This window comes from Chelon labrosus (assembly GCF_963514085.1).
Source record: "Chelon labrosus genome assembly, chromosome: 23".
Classification (NCBI taxonomy): Eukaryota; Metazoa; Chordata; class Actinopteri; order Mugiliformes; family Mugilidae; genus Chelon; species Chelon labrosus.
Window position 1 is genome coordinate 11,871,247 of NC_140356.1, and position 18,523 is coordinate 11,889,769.

Here is an 18,523-nt window from a genome sequence, read left to right on the forward strand (position 1 = left end):
GGATTCAGTGTGCATAGGCACGTAATGTGATTGTGGCTTTGTGTAGTTGTGATAGTGAGATTCAGTGAATATGGTGCTTCAAATTAATACTATTCTAAACATGAGAATTTATTTACTGATTACTAAAGAGAAACCTTCACTCAGAAGTGGTGGCAACACTCTTCAGTGAGAAAGGCACCTCAGTTTGTTTGCATAACCTTGATTTCTGATTGCGCCACGTTCACATTCACATAATCCTGCATTTAAGTGTTTCTTTGTTGCTCTATCTTGTGTGCATGTGGGAGTATGTGTGCAAGTCTCTCGTTGGGTAACGCAGCAATTTAAATAATCTGTCGCTGCCATACCAACTGGAGAAAAACAGCCGACTTGGCTGCTTTGTGGACGCAGAGATTATTTAACTTGGCTGCATTTAGTTAAAGACGTGGCAAAGATTCAGTCAGAATGAACCAGTGTGTGTGTGTAAAACGTGAGGTTTTCTGCATATTCTGATGAAATAATCCAGATGAATGAAGAAATTAAATGCCGGAATATGTCTTTCATCACCTGGTTGTTGACAGCAACACAAAACGGTATCTGATGTCAAGTTAAAAGACATATACAGCATTGATGAAGACCTTCATCAGCATTTGCAAGTATGTTTTGTTCATTGCATGTAAAACATACATTTAAAAGACTCTTCCTTGCTTAATTATTCATTTATATATATATAACACCAAGTAAATTTCCATTTGCTGGTATAGAGGTGTATAAGGTGTGTGTTGCTGGGATCCTCCTCTCCAAACAATATCAACAAGTCAAGTCGCAACAGGTAGCCACACCTGAAATCAGATTTGCATACATGTTTTTCTTTTTCAATAGAGTTAAATAACTCATTCAGTGGTACTTTTACTTAATAGTGTCTGCTGCATGTATGAAATGCTTGATAAAGAACACCTACAGAGCTGCAGATGAGAAAAACAAGCCGACATATGGACGCTGACACCACGCTCTTATATCCCATACGTGTGCATGCAGGGTGTGATACAGGAGACGAGCACAGATGAGTGTTAACTGAGTGTTAGCTGATATAGCCTTCAGTTAAGTGAAGTTGTCACACCAAGAAGAACGCTGTAAATTCTTAATTGTGCCGTTAATGAAGCCGGAGGGTTAATAATGCAGTTTGCTGACATGAATTTATGATAAGTTACTGCTTGAAAAGTTCTGGACTCATCATGTACGTTGCGTGTCTTCACCTGCTGCGTGTGATTCTGAATACATTCTCATGAAGCCTGGAGTTACGCCCTGTTCTCAGCCGTTTCACTGTTATGAATGCTTCACGGTATGAATGTATTAACGAGCTGTTTTATTTGCAGGTATAAACACATCATATTTCTGCTATTTCAAATAAAAATCAGTGGAAACGCCACAATATGTCAGCCTGGATTCACCTGGATTCACATTTTGTGTTTTTATCAAACCAAAATTTGAGGAAAAATAACCAAGGGCAATGAGAATCTTTTGGCTTTTTTGACAACAGGCTGGGTTTGAGTTGAATATATATTAATCTGGCAGAAGTCCTATTTGTGTGCGTGGTCTCAGGTGTGCCTCCAGCCATGACTGAAAGCCAAAAGTGCGGATTAGTACCGCCATACGACATACAACCTGTGCATTTGGAGACGCTGTGAGTAAACAGAACAGGTTTTTTTTCCCGTTTTATAATGAGAAAAGCATCGCTGAACTCAGTGTGACTACAGCACCATTCAAGAAAGGTTTACTTGGACTGACTGATGCAGGCTAAAAGCTTGCAGAAAGCACAGGGATGAATGATCTTATGGATAAATATCTAAGTGTTTGACTCTGGGCTCTGTGTGTGTAAAAAAGTCAGAAACAAAGCAGACGGCTTAGAGACACAAAGAGCGTACTGTATGAATGTGCACTTTTGTGTGTGGGAGACAGAGGAAAAAAAGGAGGTCTGCGCTTCAGATAATCCAGATCAGAGAGTTTGACTAAGGATGTCTTAACTACAACAGCTGCTGGCTAATCTACAAACACCACGTGCGAGCTCCTGTTCTACAGCTTGCTTCGGGAACATGATCCAAAGCCGCTTTGTCTCGGGGAGACAGCTCTGTGAAACACAGGAACTTTTATCAAAAAATCAATGACATCCTCACGGATTACTACGGACGGCCGCTTTTGGGGAACAATATCTTCTGTGTAACCGGAAATATCTTTTAGATATTGGCCTGTTTTTAACGTTATTTTTATCCACAATGATCTCCAGCCTCGCCAGTTTCTTCCCATTGGACTCAGGAGGAGGAGGAGGAGGAGGAACCAGAGCTTTCGACTCCTCCTAGCGGAGAACAGGTTGCGGATGAAATGATCTCATTGATCAATGTCAGCTCAGAGAAACGAGATAAAATGGGCAAAGATGTTTGAATAGATTGCACTCGGCCATTCTTACTGTAATGTGGTGAAACTGCAAGAAGGATGCTGCTAAACTAGTTGGGCCACATACTTAACAAGCAGGCAGCTAGACGCTGGAGACCCGGGCCCTGGAGCTGGCTCTTAAATCCACTGATTTTGTGATAAGACACATTTAGAAGTTCACATTTATTTTCAGTCACCGCGTGGTTTGACCTCAAACTTGGTCTCTGTAAAGGCCAAAGAGTGAAACGAGCCAGAGTTTAGTTTCAGAGCTAAAAACCAGACTTTAAAACTGCTCTAAAAGTCAACATCCTTTTGTACGACAGTCCTGCATCCATATTTCTCCCTCTGCATGGTCTTTGAATCAAAAAGCAAATGACAAGTGTGTTTGTTTCAGACGTTTGGTCACAGCAGCAGATGGCTGTTAAAAGGATTAGACGTGACCATCAGGTTACACTTTCACTCATCTAATCTTCATTAAATACACACACACACGTGCGTCGATATATAATAATAGATAAAGCATCGAAATAAATAAATTGACACTGGCACCTTTAGGAACAATCAGCAGCTGCAGTACGTCTACAATTAAAGGGAACATCCAACACAGAGTCCTCTACCGGGTGATGAGGATTACACGGAGACAGTACTGTAGGTCGGTCACGCCGCTCTGGTCAGTGGTCTAATCCAATTACTTGTGAGCAGCTAAAAGTAATGGGATTGTTAGTTGGGTCACCGTACAGGCCTGCCTAGCCGCGACTGCGTGCTTGACGTCCAGCGCTAAAAGTTTCACTCTTGAGCATTTTAGAGTTACGGGGAAGAGATGAAGTAAAGGAGCCGGACTAAATGACTGAGATGAGAAAATACGGACCAAAAAACAGAGCATGGTTTGAGGCACAAACACAGAGCAGAGGAGCAGTCTGAGGACAGACAAGATGTCTGGTCGTCTGATGGGATTAGAGCTCGAAAGCAGAAATCAGGAGGTGTAATAAGCAAATCAAAACAAAGTTAAAGGTCACCAAATCCCTATAGAAACTAAAGAAAAACACCTTTCTGGGGCAAGAAGATGGCGCCAAATTTGAGGAACATAGATAATAGTTTACTTTTTTATGTGAGAAAACAGTACATTCATACCATATCAGCCAAAACATTAAAACCACTGACAGGAGAAGTGAATAACATTGACCATCTTGTGAATACAGTGTTCTGCTGGGAAACTTTTGGACCTGGAGACATATACCACCCACCTAGACCAGACCAGGCACCCCCACAGAGGCCCCTCCCCTCAACCCATAGGACCCAAAGGCCCCCACTAACAACATCCTGTTGCCAGACACCACAGGACACCCTCAGAAGGCCCCCATGTCCATTCTCTGATGAGTCACAACTGTTTTGGAGGGACAAGGTAGTCCTACACAATATTAGGAAGGTGGTCATAATGTTATGCCAATTGTTATCCAATTCTTGAACTCTAATTGATATTTTGGGACATGTAAACTTATCAGATCATTTAATTTTGCATCCATGTGTACAGTTAAAATCTCTCATCTGAATGATTTCAATCACGTGAAGGGATTTTGTAGCTTAAAAAGGGAAACTGAGAAATTTTAAGGCATTTAATCTCTAGAAAAATAATCATAAAACTGATCTTATATGAGAAATCCTGGTGAAACAGCCGTCTTTAAGATGTTTAATAATCAATGTGAATGCTCAGAGGATTTAACTTGCTGCCGTTACGTCATAATAAGTGAATTTCAGCCCTTTTATTTTTTACAGTTGCTGGTCAGATATTAAACTTGTCCTTGTTTCATGAATGGCTGTAGTGTACTTCTGCCTCCTGCGCTGCCGTACATCCCGTCTCCACTGCGGCATCAATCTCCAAAACAGCCCCTCTGTGACAAAGCCGCGTCTGTTCACTGCTATATCGTCGTGGAACAGAGTTAAAAAACAACATGTTTGCCACGATGAGACCCTTCCTTCCAAAAGGAAACGGCAACCAGACGCAAAAACGGAAAGCTTGATTTTTGAAAGTTTATCAAAAGAATACACAGTAATATTCATGTATAAAACATAGAAAACAGAATGAAAAACAATAATAAAATATACTTTCTTTTCTCATCTAAGTAGCATGTAATAAATTGCAGTCCTTTCTGTTTGTCATGCACTTCAGTCCTCTTCTCCGTTTGTCATTAATTGCATCTATCTTCTGAATTACACCCGAGACACGGCCAAAAAAAATAGATATATATAGATAGATCACGGTGCAAGAGAACGGCAAACCAGCTCCACTTTTTGTTTTTGTGGCTCCTTAGCAAGTCGCGCGACACTGTGAGATGAAGAGGCGCACTCTCGGTGAGCGCGTGTCCCTCGGCGTGGCTTCGTTAAGGCAGATACAGCACATTAATCTCGCTAATGGAGGGCCCGCTCGCCTCGCTGTCAGATGAAGGTCACGTAGCCGGACTGCCTGTGCGAGCAGCTTGTCCAAACAGCCGCGGTGTCGAGACGGACCGCGAGACGGACCAAGCCTCATTAACCCGTACAGGTCGCATCTCTGGTTGTACAAGTAACAGCTACACAGAGATAAACGGGGAGCGTGCTCTGGCCATTTTAACTTGATTAGCTCTTTTTTTTCTTTTCTTTTTTTTAAACAGAAAGTTTCCCCAGTCAGCTGTAAGCACAAACTGTCTCCTGAAGTTTGCTGCTAAATAAATTCCACCCCAAATTCCTCCTACATTAACTTTGAAATCAATTAACTTTTCCCCGCTACCACCCCATTTCAGATTTACACAACTCCTTCCCTACTTTTGTTATTTGTTCCAGACTGTTCTGCGTTTCTGCTGACATACTAAGAGTGCACGCTGCAAAGATAGCACAAGTCATGATGCAAGGATCTCCCTCTTGCACGGTTAAAAGGTCAAAGTTCTTTAAAGCTGAAACGCTGACATGCGTCCAAACTCCAAAACGCCTGTGGTGATTTCTGGGATACAGTTTCATGGGTCCAAGCTGCGTCTTGGGTTTTTTTCTCCCGAGTCTCTTTTTAAATAACGATCAAGAGTTGTGTGTTTATTTATTATTTAATTATATATTTATTTCATTTCTTCACGTCACACTATCGAATGTGTCCCCTTTTTCCTGGATCCAGTTGTTCCACCTCCATATTTGTTCCTCAGTTTTGTTCGCTCTTTCCTCCTCCTTCCTTCGGGATTGTGAAGAGGATGTTATACGTGGAAGCAGAAAGTGATGATTTAGGAAAATAGAAAGCTAAAGTAGCCACACAGGTGTTATGTAGCTTTTGTTCTTGATGTGAAACGATTTACGGCTCGAGAAGACGGGAGGAAACTGGACTCGTGTCTCATCTTGAACCGAACCCCAAACAGCCATCTGCTTATCATCTCCTTCTCCCTCCATCACTTCCTTCCCTCTCCAGCGTCCACGTCTCCTTCTGTCGCCGTGCTATTTACACACAAACTGGTCCACGAGGCTCGTGCAGCGTTTGCACTTGACGTAGCAGCACCAGTGGAACTTGCAGTGGCAGCGCTCGTGCTTGTAGGTCTTGAACTGGTCGTACCCTCTGCCGCAGCACATCAGCTCGCAGCCGTCCATGCCCTCCGAGGTTTTGTTGCAGAGCCGCCCCTGCGTGCCCAGCGAGCCCGTGGTCTCGTTGCGGAGGCAGTAGTCCGGGCTGGGGTCGATGTAGACCATGTCCTCAGGGGTCGGGGTGTTGAAGCGCTTGTCCAGCAGCTCCAGTTTTCCCTGGTGGAACAAGGAGAGAGTGAGTTGGTCTAACTTTTAAAAAAAAAGGGTTAGGGTTTTTGCTCAACAAAAAGGGAAGAAAGAAGTCAAAGAAGTGCACTCAGTACCTTGCGTCCGATTCGCATGGCTGCTGCGCTGTCGTATTTCTCTTTCAGGGATTCTCCAACGGTCCTGAAGTCTGCAAGCTGCAGCCAACAGGTCTTCAGGCTGCAGGAGCCCGACACTCCGTGACACTTACAGGCCACGTTAGCAAGCTGATACACCGCCTGTTGGAGCGACAGAAAGAAAACAGAGATGTTAAGATACACTTGCTGCTTCACATCTTATTTCACCCATATCTTAGCTTCAACTAAATACAGATTTTTTTTCTCTTTCCTTTATCTTATATCTGTCTCACTGCTTTGCAGGTTTAGTGTTGTCTTTCTCTTATTCTTGGAGATAAGACAGGAAGCAGTCATATCAAAACCCAAAGTGAAAATAATCAGTAGATTCAGCCGCCAAGTCAACTCCAAGCTTTTAGGTGTGGGCCAGCTTTCTAAATATTAAGATTTTTTATTTAGCCATTTAATACAAAAAAAAAAACTAAAGATCAGCCTAAAATAAATACTATGATAACATAAATCTGTTGGAGTTCACCCCGAGAACACGAGTTTACAACCTTGGTGCTGTAGATTGAGATTTGCTGGAGGGGTGATGCCACCCAGCGGTGAACGTTTGCAACTACACCTCCCTACTACACCAGAGGCTAAGAGAATACACTCACTTGCCAGTTCATTAGGTACACTAGTGAAAACAAATGTATTCTAATATAACAGCTGTGCACTAAATCCCCCTTCGTGACTGGTGTGACACAATGTAATCCAATAGTACTACAAACCACAGCCTCCAGAAGAACAGCTCAGACTTTCATGAAGCTAAGCTTTAATGCAGGACTGTTACATTAGAATGCATTAGTTTCACTACTCTACCTAATGAACTGATGAGTGAGTTATATATATATATATAGTTATGTATATATAATGCTATTCTTTAAGGTCAAAGCTGCCAGATTAAATTGAAAGATGAGACACCGAATTGCATTTCTTTTTACATTTCCAAAATTATCTCTACCCGCCAATAAATCTGACCGACTGTTTTCAGGCCAAACTGTGTGTTTTTTTTATTATTATAATGTGCGGTGAAACAAAAGGGGAAAGCAAAGAAAAACAAAGATTTTTGCTCCACGTGCCCTCGGGCTCCACCAAAGTAAAACAAACAGCCGACTCGGAATAGCCAAACCCGGAGGAAATGTGGCGCTATTGTATAAATTCTTTAAATATAGACTTATATGGAAAGCTTTATGAGAAGCAAAACTTGACAAGCGGTCAGTTTAAGACACTCAACGCAAAGGAATTGGATAAACTGAGCTCTGAACAGGTCTAAATCAAGAAATTATGAGCATTTCCATCAGCTAAAGCTTTTAAAATCACAATGTACACATAATCCTCTAATGGAAATGCAATATTTTTCTGTTCCTTTGTAAAACTTTCACAATTTCCCCTGTGAATATGTGTTAACCAGGAAATCTGGGGTAATAATGTGCACTTAGACAAAAATAACTGTTATTTTTCATGCTTTTTTCTGCTCATTTTACAAAATAAGTTAGAAAACGCTTTCAAAATACACAATTCATGGTCCTAGCAGCAGTTAACTTTAGGGGGAGCTCTTCATCCCCTGCAGCTTTACCAGCTTTAATAAACACAAGTCACACAAACATACACCGTATCTGTGTGCACCAGTACTGCTGAAACATCTTCCAACGCATCTTCTCGCTGAATCAATTGCCCTCCTAATTTCCCCCGACTCACTCGGACACAAATGAAACCCATCGCTCCGTCTCCTCACGTTGCCCCGATCTCAATTCACCTCTTCACCTCTGTTAACCCCCGCGTCCCAAACACCCGCGACCCCCACCTTCCACCCCTGCTCCCTGTCCTCTACTTTACTACCCAGCAGGCATAGCACTCGCCACCCTCCAATCCTGCGACTCGACCCCCGTGACCCCAGGGGAGAACAATGACATGTTGTGGCCGACTGAAGGAGCTTCTGTTTTTGATATTTTCTCACATTTTTACAACTTTATGAATTTATTGCTTCGGAGCAGCGGCTAACAGACAGTTTGGGTTTATGACGCTTCAGTTAATGGAAGGAAATCCTTCTATTTCACGACTGCTTGCCGTTAAACGAGGCTTCGCGTTCACCGAGATTCCCAGCTGTGCCGTTTATGAGATGTTAGGTTTATAAGGAAATTGGAGATGCAGCATTTTTTAACATAATTTATCACATAATACGGATATTAAGGAGGAAAATGGAGTGGACTACACAAGAGACAGTATATCTTGCCTCTCTTTTCTGCTTAATATTTGCGGTTATTTTTTGTGTCGTGATCTTTACGTCGAGCTTCAATCTTTCCATAAAAACACTTTATATTCCATGCTACACCTCACGCTGTCAGTGCAAACCATGCATGCGTGTGTTCACCATCATACTGAGTTATTTGGTACGTCATGCCTGCTGGGCACAGTGACACTGGACCTGATGCACACACACACACCAAACACACACACACACACATATATATATATATATACGGCTCCTAACCCCTAACCCTGTCTGAGCAAAACCTATTGTGCCTGACACAGAGACCGTGTCTCCACCACGGATGATTGAACCTGTGTGTGTGTGTTTAGAGAGAGAGAGAGAGAGAGTCAAAAACAAAAAAAGGAGAGAGAATTAGAGAACGTGACAGGATGAGCAATGAATGAGGGAGTGAGGCAAAACATATTTTCCTGCCTTATCTTCTTCTTGGTAAATGAATAATATTGATAAAGCATTGTTTTGTTTGTTTTGTTTTGCTTTTTTTCCCACAGTTATCAGCTGTTATGGCTCAAACTAAAATGAGATAAGAGCACTGGAACAAATGGACAGAGGTTTAAAAAACAAAAACAAAAAAACATGCAAAAACATTTTAAGCTGCGTTTCCATCAATAGCCTACTGCTCTGACCCTAACCTACAAAAATTAAGCAAATTGAAAGTTGCCTGTATACCGATTGAGCAGGCATAACATTATGACCACCTTCCTAATATTGTGTAGATCTCCCTTGTGCCTCCAAAACAGTTGTGACTCATCAGAGGATGGACATAGGCCTTCTGAGGGTGTCCTGCGGTGTCTGATAACAGTATATTGTTAGAGGGGGGCCTTTGGGTCCTATGGGTTGAGGGGAGGGGCCTCTGTGGATCATCCCAATTGATCAGTTTGGGATCTAGTGAATTTGGAGGCCAGGTCAACACGTTGTGCTGTTCTTCATGCTTTTTGAGTTGTTCTTAAACAGTTTTTGTGTGAGTGATCCCTGCTGGGGATGGCTGCCTCCATCAAGGAGTGTCATTGCTATGGGGTGCGGGTGCCTGGTCTGGTCTAGGTGGGTGCTACATGTCTAAGTAACATTCACACGAATGAATGCCAGGTCCAAAAGTTTCCCAGCAGAATCACTGTATTGTCACAAGATGGTCAATGTTATGTACTTCTCCTGTCAGTGGTCATAATGTTATGCCTGATCGGTGTATTTATATGTCTGACTACACAGCAGCCTGTTCCGCTCCATTCCAGTAGGTGGCGGTAACGCAGAAGACCATCCAACAACGATAAAATCATATAAAACAGGCGCCACTAACGTGTGGCGCTGCAACATTAATAAACATGGAGCAGATTCATGTCACGCTGCTGTTAATTATTTATTTGCTGCTTTGCAAATGGGGTCACTGAGTCTGGCGGAGAGGCGAGCAGTAGTAGTAAATTCTCACCGTAGAGTGCGCATACAAGCAGCGGCTGAAATCAAATCAGGAGTTTTCAGTGCCACAAGCCTCAGAGGTAAAATCATCCCCACAGATATTCATTTAGGGACCAGGTCCCTGCGGCGGTACCTCCAAAGGTCCCGTACATCCTCTCCTTCTGTCTGCACAAACCATTAACTGAGTCTTCTGTTTGTAACGCTTACACTACGTGAAAACTTAAAGTCCTAAATGTGCATGTTCAAGTGCTATTTAGCATTTTTTGAAACCTGCGATAAGATTGAAATTTCAAATCCACCTCCAACATTTAAGCAACAAAACTACTCTATTTATAACTTCTAATTTCTAATGATTTATATACTAAATCATTAAGACGGGTCATTTTGGCAACAAAGCGACCCGCAGGTTGATGGATTGGCTGAAAACTACCTTCAGCAGAGGCGACTCCAGAAGAATCTGTTTTTGCCTTCAGACTGGGAATGTACATGCAGCTTGTTTTAGTGTCTGCATAACGAGCACCGCCTCATTTGATTTGTGTGAAACGGAGACAGTGGACCTCGGCGGCTGTGTGTGTGTGTGTTTGCGCGAGTGTGTAAGTCTTTGAGAGTCGCGGGAGTGTGACGGAGGTCCATCCCTCACCCTGCGTCTCTGTCTCCAGACGCTTGTGCACACAGACGGCCCGAGTTGTCCGCCGTTCACACAAATCACACGGAGCTGAGCGCGGACACACACACACTTGGATACAAACACACACACACACACACACACGGGTGGCACGCCCCTGTCACCTCTACAAAAGCCCTGCAGTTTGCCTTGTTCAACCAAGCAAGACAAATCCCGCTTAGGACAAACCAGCGTGTCCACGGAAGAAAGAGGGAAAGAAGGGATGGAGAGAAGGAGAGAAACTCTCTTCCACTCCTCCGTTTCATCTCCCTCTTCTCCTCTCTTCCGTTTCGGTGGACACACAACAATGGAGGCAAAGGATCAAACAAGACACGGGAGGAAAAGTCATTCAAAAAGAGTGTGCATGTTACAGAAGTGTGTGTGAGTGTGTGTGTGTGTGTGTGTGTGTGTGTGTGTGTGAGGGGTTGTGTGTTAATACAAAGCTGCAGCAGTAGATCTTTCTCTCATACACTCTCGTATAACCCCAACGGGACCCTCAGCAGAAACACAACCTCTCCAGACCCTCACCTTTGACCTCTGACACACACACACACTCACACACACACCAAACTAGCCTCACTGTCTCTCACACAAATCAAATCCTGTGCACACTCAGACGGACACACACACACACACGCAGCGTCTCTGTCTTGTAAACAGCTTCTCTAACTGAAGATAAACACATTCTCCTCATCCAGTGTGTACAAGAAAGGGCAAATGGACCTTTTACGAGGAAGGTGTGTGTCTCTCTGAGTGTGTGTGTGTGTGTGTGTGTGCATACGGCTGAGTCAAAGGTGAGAGGTTTCTTTTAGTGCTCCCTACCTGAGAGCATTCCCCAAACAACTCCCATTTGCGGAGACGCAAACCTTAGCGACACAGCAAACTAGTCTGTCTGTTGCCGTTCTTGTCCAGTTTCTGCAGGTTTCATCCTAAAATCGCACATGTCCGCACGTTATTGTCCTCTGTGTTGGTGAATTTATGTGCCTGTGTGTGTGTGTTACTCCGGTGGAATGTGCACTGACCTGGCGACCTAGCCAGGCTCCAAGGGCGTTAGCAGTTATACCATTTGGACCCTCCCAATAAATAACCTACACACACACACACACACACACACACACAAATACTGCCAGGTCAGGCAATCGGGGGCCGCCTAAACTTACACACACATTCCTAACAGACGTACAGATATACAGCGTCGTAGCGTGGGGTTAAGAAGAAGTAAAGATAAACACGTTTTCATCAGTAAACTTCCACAACTTGTGTCTTTTTTCCCCCAGTAGACTTTAAATTAACTCATACCTGTCGCCCTGCTTCGTTATTATGCAGGTTCATCAGCGTCCGGGCGTGCTCAGGTGACCCGCGGGGGTAGTTCTTCTCCCTCTCCCTGGCGTCCACAAACTCCCGGGCGAATCTGTAGCCGTAGTGCACGTTGTCGCCGCAGCCGCCCCACAGCCAGTCGCGCGGCAGGTCGCGAGGTCGGGCGCTACGGCTGCAGCCGCAGGTGGAGAGCTCGCCCTCGCGGCACGCCCGGCTGATGGCGTTGACCACGCCGGCTGCGCTGATAGCGTAGGTGAAGGCTGTTTCCCTGGAGCCTGGTGATGAAGGGGGGGACAAAAATACAGCTTTAGCTCTATTTTTCTACCCACTCAGGCTTTTTCGCTGCATGTTTGTGCATTCACTGACAGGAAACGTGGGTAGCTGCACAGGTTAAACCCCCTCTCTCACACACAGCTAACAGCCCCACACCCTGCTTGACCTAACAATGGACAATAGATGTGAGTCCAGGCTCTAACCTCATACCTGGTTAAGCTCAACAACTTTAAATACCAGCTCAGTGATCCATACAACATGTGCTGCATTTAATGAGGTAAACATATCGGTTTCTCCAGCATATCGGCTTCACCGTGTAGCTGGCCTCTGGGCATACCTGTCCTAGACCTGGCCAGTCAACCCTAATGTTGAAGGGTCATTTCACACAGATGATACCATTAGATTTCCTTATTTAGAGCAGCATGTAGCATACAGATGTTTGGGAAATCAATTTGGAAAATCAGCATAAAGTTAATTCTCCTAAACCTTTCCCTAATAAACTCTGGGGCAGATCTGGGGCTAATGGGCCTGAACCGCTGTGTGCAATCATCCCAGTGCAGGCAGATGGTAATGCATCCAGACCAGTCCATGTTACTGCTTCCTACTGACCCTGTAGACTAAAGCAGCGGAATACACAACGCAGCCTGCGTCCTCCGCATTAATACACAAAGAAGGAAGAAGGGAACAAGGACGACGGGCTGACAGGTAGGAGGTTAAGTACTCTGAAACTCCAGGATTTACATGTGAATGACGAACAGCTTTGCAGGTTTTTCCTGGTTTCACACTTTCTTTAGAGACTATTAGTTTTGATTGGATCTATGCAGGAAAATGTGTTTTAGTGGCCCATAAGACGCTTTAATTCTTATATACCCATAAGGTTCAGACATGACATAGTATTAGACAGACGTCTGATAGAGACTTTACACTCAGATTATATTTAAATAAGTATTTAATTCATTGGGGATGCCTTTACGCATTCCCGCCACGTAATCCTTGATACATGACTGACCTCTAATCCATAAATAACCCCATAATAGTTTGTTAATTCCAGTTTTAGTTACATTACGCTCTCTTGACAAAACATTGTTTACAAATGCATTCTAACACAACGGTCCTGCACTAAATCTCTCTTCTTGGCTCTTAGAAAAGTTCTGTTTATGTCAAAGCAGTGTCAGCAAGGTGGTGATTCAAGCGTTGAAACTGGATTTTTTTCTGTTAATGAGCCTAGACTACTGACTACACCAGGATTGTCAAAATAATAGAAACATGTGACATTAAAACACAACACAATTCAGCACTGCTGCAAACCACCACCTCAGAGGAGAAAACACAGCTGGATCAGCATCTATCTCGCTTATTTTAAACAAATACTATAAAATTTAGTGCAATACTATTATATTAGAATGAATTTGTTTTCTATAGGGTACCTAATAAACTGGCAAGTGAGGGTATGGTGTGTTTATTGAGACAAATTCTGATTTTATTGTTATGTTATCATAGCGGGTCGATTTTATTTTTAACCTCCTGCCTAGTTATTTGCAGGGATTATATTTTATTTATTTTATTTGGATTATTATTATTATTATTTTTTTAATGTTATTTGAATTATTTTATTTTATTTTATTTGAATTATTTTATTTTATTTGAATTATTTTAAGCACCCTCCTTTTTTTAAATTTTATTTTACTTTATTTTATTTTAAACATACCAAAACTGCCCTTGCAGCGTAATCATCACAGGCTGCAATCAACACCAGCCAGACAGACGCACAGGTATGTATGCAAAAACCCGAGGCGTGTGAGCCATTCATCCCAGGTTTAAGAAGCAGTTTCCCAGTTCATATTATGCAGCAGGATAAAGAGACGGAGAGAGAGAGAGAGGGGACGAGTGGTTTATGAGACTGCGGAGCCTAGACTTCAAATAGCAGGTCCGGATCTGCCGGCTCGGTGTCAGCTCATCAGCGCATTTCAAAAGGAGAGCCGCAGGACAATGGACCGACTAACACCTCCATATAAACCTGGAGATAGACCGACTGTCAATAGAGAGACGAGGCAGAGAGGGACGGAGACAGAGAAAGAGCAGCAAACACCTCGTCTGACTGCCCGCAGCGGATTTGACACTTACTTGTTGATGAGACGTTTCCCACATCGCCTGCTGGGAATTTGACGCGAAAGATATTGATCCAGGATCGAAGCTCAGGGATATTTATTAAAATACAGATTATGTGGCCTGTCACAAGTTTCTTTTTTTTCTTTATAAGCACTTGTCTAGGTTTTGATCCCTACGTTTTTGTCTGCGCTATTTCGCGTGTGGGTATTCGTTTCACTGCGCTTGCGCAAAGTGGGAAGCGAATTAAATCTTTGTTTTTTAGTTTTTTTTTGCAAAGCAGGACAACTTTTCACGACATTTCATGCAAAATTAATATCTGAAAATGAATAGTCAACATAATAAACACTGTAATCCCACAGCGTAATGTATGTTAAGCCAAATAATACATAAAGTTACACATAAAGATAGAAAAAAACACCTATACTACCTTCAGTAGGAAGTCTACACTGACTATATTTAAAAGAGCAACATCTTGGATGATTGGACCACATATAAATTAAACCAGAGAAGACTCAGCTCTGACGCTGTTGAGGTTCAGATCCACTTTATATCTGACAGATGCTAACTTTGTTCAAGTTTAACGAAAGAGAAAATACCTATGTGGTGCCAGTGCAGCCTGTCATTTGACTCAACTCTTCTGTTCAACTCCCTGGCCGTGCAGTCTGTTGATCTTTTATTGCACTGATATTTAAAATAAAAACACCAAAATTAAACAATGAAATGAGGACCGCTGCTGCCGCCATGTAGCGAAGACTGCAGCTAAAAGTTTTCCGGACGTTTCTTGCTGTTTTTACACCTTTTTCCTTCAACGTTAATCTGAATTTGTAGGGTTGGTTGCTGTTTGATTTTAAATATTTCTTGTTAAATAGAACAATGTGGCCTTGAAAACAACTGCAGTGTGCATTTGGGTATGCTGACATACACAAGAAGGGAACGGTGTGGTCAAGCCCTCATCAACTCACCAATCTGCATGACCCGTCCGAACACAGACGTGTTGTCCACGGTGCTGCAGTTCCACCTCCTCTGTCTGAACTGGTACTGGCACTCCTTGATGCCCGTCTTGGCCCCGTCTCCGATGTAGGTCATGTGGTCCTGGTAGAGCTGGCACAGCTTCCTCTGACCCTGCAGAACACACATCAGCAGCAGAGGAGAGATTAGCAGAGATTAGTTGGTTAATAGCTGGATGTTTTATTTGGCATCCCTGTAGGGAAATCCCCACCCTTTCTCACAGGTACAGACAGGGAACTCACTCTTTTTATTGACAATGATGTTGTAGATCGACAACATGAAAAACTGAGCTGATAACCCAGAAATTTCTAACATAATGTTACCTTACCTGGGAGAGGCCGGTCAACTGACTACAGAGAGGCTGAGCTCCGATGATGTACATCTCTGGCCGCTGGATTGGGGTCAGACCCAGTGACCTGAGAGGCAGAGGTTATATTAAGTAAGAATTTACACTAACACGATGGATCTGTTAAGGTCAAAGAGAGAAGCACTGGCTCTATGAATAGAGGTTGACAGAGGAGAGGACAGAATTGAAGACTGAGGCCAGTAAAATTAAGATTAATTGGGGAACGCACACTTTTCTTTCTTTTCCAAGCAAATGGGTGCAAATACAAAGATTAAATGTGTGCTAACCAGTCATCACAAGTAATTTAAATACACTTTCCCCCTGGAAAGGTGGTGATGGATAAAATACCATCAACTCACTGCCTTTTCTGAGTCTGTTAAACCTGACGGACAGGTGAACTCCAGCAGCATCTTCCCACAAACCAGCATTCACCCTCTGATGAGCCGCACAGTAGTAGTTTGTGGAAGTCAAGAACAAGTGTGGCTAATTGACGGCCGCGTAGGCAGCAACCCGCCATGCGATGCCATTTGGGACTCGGCCAGGGTAAATATTGTGACAGAGCCTTCACATTTGTTCCATTCTCTGTTAGTGCCCTACCACAGGACTGGAACATCGCGGCGCGGCGAAAAACTAACCCCCAAAACACACACACAGACGCAGGAGGCAACACAAAGTGAAGCCTTGGCTCAGATGTTTCCATTTGCCATCTTATCAGTAAAATACAATACGGATTGTGCGTAAAAACTACAACAAGCTCCTTCCTAATATGGAAATGACGTTAATCAAAAGCATAAAAACATTTTAAAAACGTATTTTTGTTCCATTGATCCTCTTTCCACTAAATGTTAGCCGTAATTCATCCACGTTTTATACGCCATCACACCACTGAGGGTGTCTTTCATCCTAATAAATGCACCAGCAAAGTGATCAATCAGTTACTCACCACCATGAGTTGGCATCCACCACCAGCAGTTGGGAGCTGCAGGCGAGGAAGGCGGCTGCCAGCAGCAGATGTCGAACGGGACCGGTTCTTCTTCTCCGGACAGTCCTGTTGTCCATGGTCCGCCTCGTCACCGACACACGGCCAGTGTCGTGGAAAGTGCTCTGCTGTGGAGACATTGGGCCACAAATGAGGCGGCGTCCTGCTCGGTCTTGGATGATTCAGGGCCTCTGTCCTCTCCTTTCCTCTCAGTCTTATTTAGTAATGTAGTATATTACAAAGAGATGCCATTAAAAAAAGGCAAGAAAAACAGAGTTTACGATCCGAGGGTGGCTTCAGTGTGGATGAGAGTTTATAACTAATCTGGAAATTATAGCAGCATGTTTTCAAAAGTTCAAGGGATCCAGTTTACTCGCTAAAATCCCACTACACAGATGTGCGTAAAATGGATTTTACGCAAACAGCAAAGAAATGTGCCCCTTTGCTTCAATCAATTATTTGATTTAAACAAAAAAAAAAAAAATCAAATAAAACAAATCTAAAGGTGCAATCCAGGAATTGTCTTGAGTAAGGATTAACAAGGAGATTAAAACACTAATAAACTGAGCAGCCTGACGACTGATCGCTGCCCTTCCTGTCCCCTCACGCTGGCCACTCCACCACTACTATCTCTCTCTCTCGCTCTCTTTCTCTGGTATACACTCCTCCTCTTCTCACCCCCACTTCACCTCAGACACCCCCCTGCTCTCTCTCTCTCTCCCTCTCTTTCTCTCTCTCCTGCGCACGCGTGTCTGTGTGCGCAGATCAACATTTTAAAAGGCTGAACCAAGACTACAAACACCTGTGATGTTGGTGACCTTGTGTTCCTCAAGATTGTCTACTGTCTTGGCCATTTGTTTTTGCCATCAGTTCCAAAATCATCCTGTTATTACTTGTTTCATCGTAATCTCTCCGGTCACTGGTCAATAAACTAAATGTAAACTGTGTGAAGTTAGGACAGGACGATGTTTAAAGAAAGAAAAAACAGCGGGGGGATTAGCCTGGTACGTTTACAGAATGAGTGATGGGGGCTGGACGTTTCGCAAAACCTCAACTAACCTCAAATAAAGTTCACGTGGGTCAGATTCCTTTTATTAGCTGAAGTGAATAACTTGTTTGAATAAAAGGTGAGCGCTTCAAAAATCGCCTAATCCTCTCCTCTTTGGTCTGCGAAAATAAAAGGCAAAAACACACCACGGCCCCGCCTTCCGCTCACACGCGCGCACATTTACGCACGGACACACACGCGCACACACGCATGTAGACGGTCAGGAGTCCCGGACTAAAGAAAAGGCGTGTTGAAGCGAGCTCTCCTCAATTCATAACCCGGTCAAAGACAAACTGCGGCTGGGTCGGTGGGCGGTGAACCTGCAGAGGGGCAGGCTCTTTGATCTGACTCAGTGCTCCTCAAAAGAGTGAGTCCACGACCAAAGGTGGGCAAAAGGAAGACTCGACTGTGGGGCCCTAAAATCTGGTGTAGGCATTCACAAAGCACTCACGAGTTTCAGAAAGTTTTACTGGACTGGAAGTAACAACACAAAAACTCTACGGAATATGACAATATTATGGCACATCTACAGGTGATTCAACTTTGCGATACAATTATTTAAGAGAAAAGCCACAGTTTGCTCTAGAGTACTGCATAAAATTGATGCAGGCCGATATTTCTTAGAATAATATAATTCATTTCGTTTTTTCGATCCATATCTTCCGTGCGTAAAAACGCTCGATTTTAAAACCCGCTTTAAAGATTTAGTTTTTATCACTGAGTTTAAATAAACCCTCCCATAAAAAAAAAAGTTACTATAAACTGTCTTCCACAGCCTTGAACGTCTAGCTTTTC

General features: G+C 43.4%; 1 protein-coding gene across 2 annotated transcripts in view; it reads right to left on the minus strand.

The window, feature by feature from the left end:
* Window positions 1-2,791: 2,791 nt before the first annotated feature.
* wnt5b (wingless-type MMTV integration site family, member 5b) overlaps window positions 2,792-18,523 on the minus strand; it is a gene marked incomplete at its 5' end in the record, with an annotated part of 79,050 nt that continues 63,318 nt past the window's right edge. The window contains 6 exons of one of the 2 annotated variants that reach the window (XM_084573934.1): window positions 2,792-6,156; window positions 6,264-6,422; window positions 11,948-12,240; window positions 15,310-15,469; window positions 15,684-15,771; window positions 16,645-16,808. In XM_084573934.1, the coding sequence (XP_084430060.1) occupies window positions 5,857-6,156; window positions 6,264-6,422; window positions 11,948-12,240; window positions 15,310-15,469; window positions 15,684-15,771; window positions 16,645-16,760 (1,116 nt within the window). In that variant the 3' untranslated portion in view covers window positions 2,792-5,856. Of the gene's footprint in view, window positions 6,157-6,263; window positions 6,423-11,947; window positions 12,241-15,309; window positions 15,470-15,683; window positions 15,772-16,644; window positions 16,821-18,523 lie in introns of those variants that run through there. The other variant, XM_084573933.1, reaches the window with a different exon arrangement.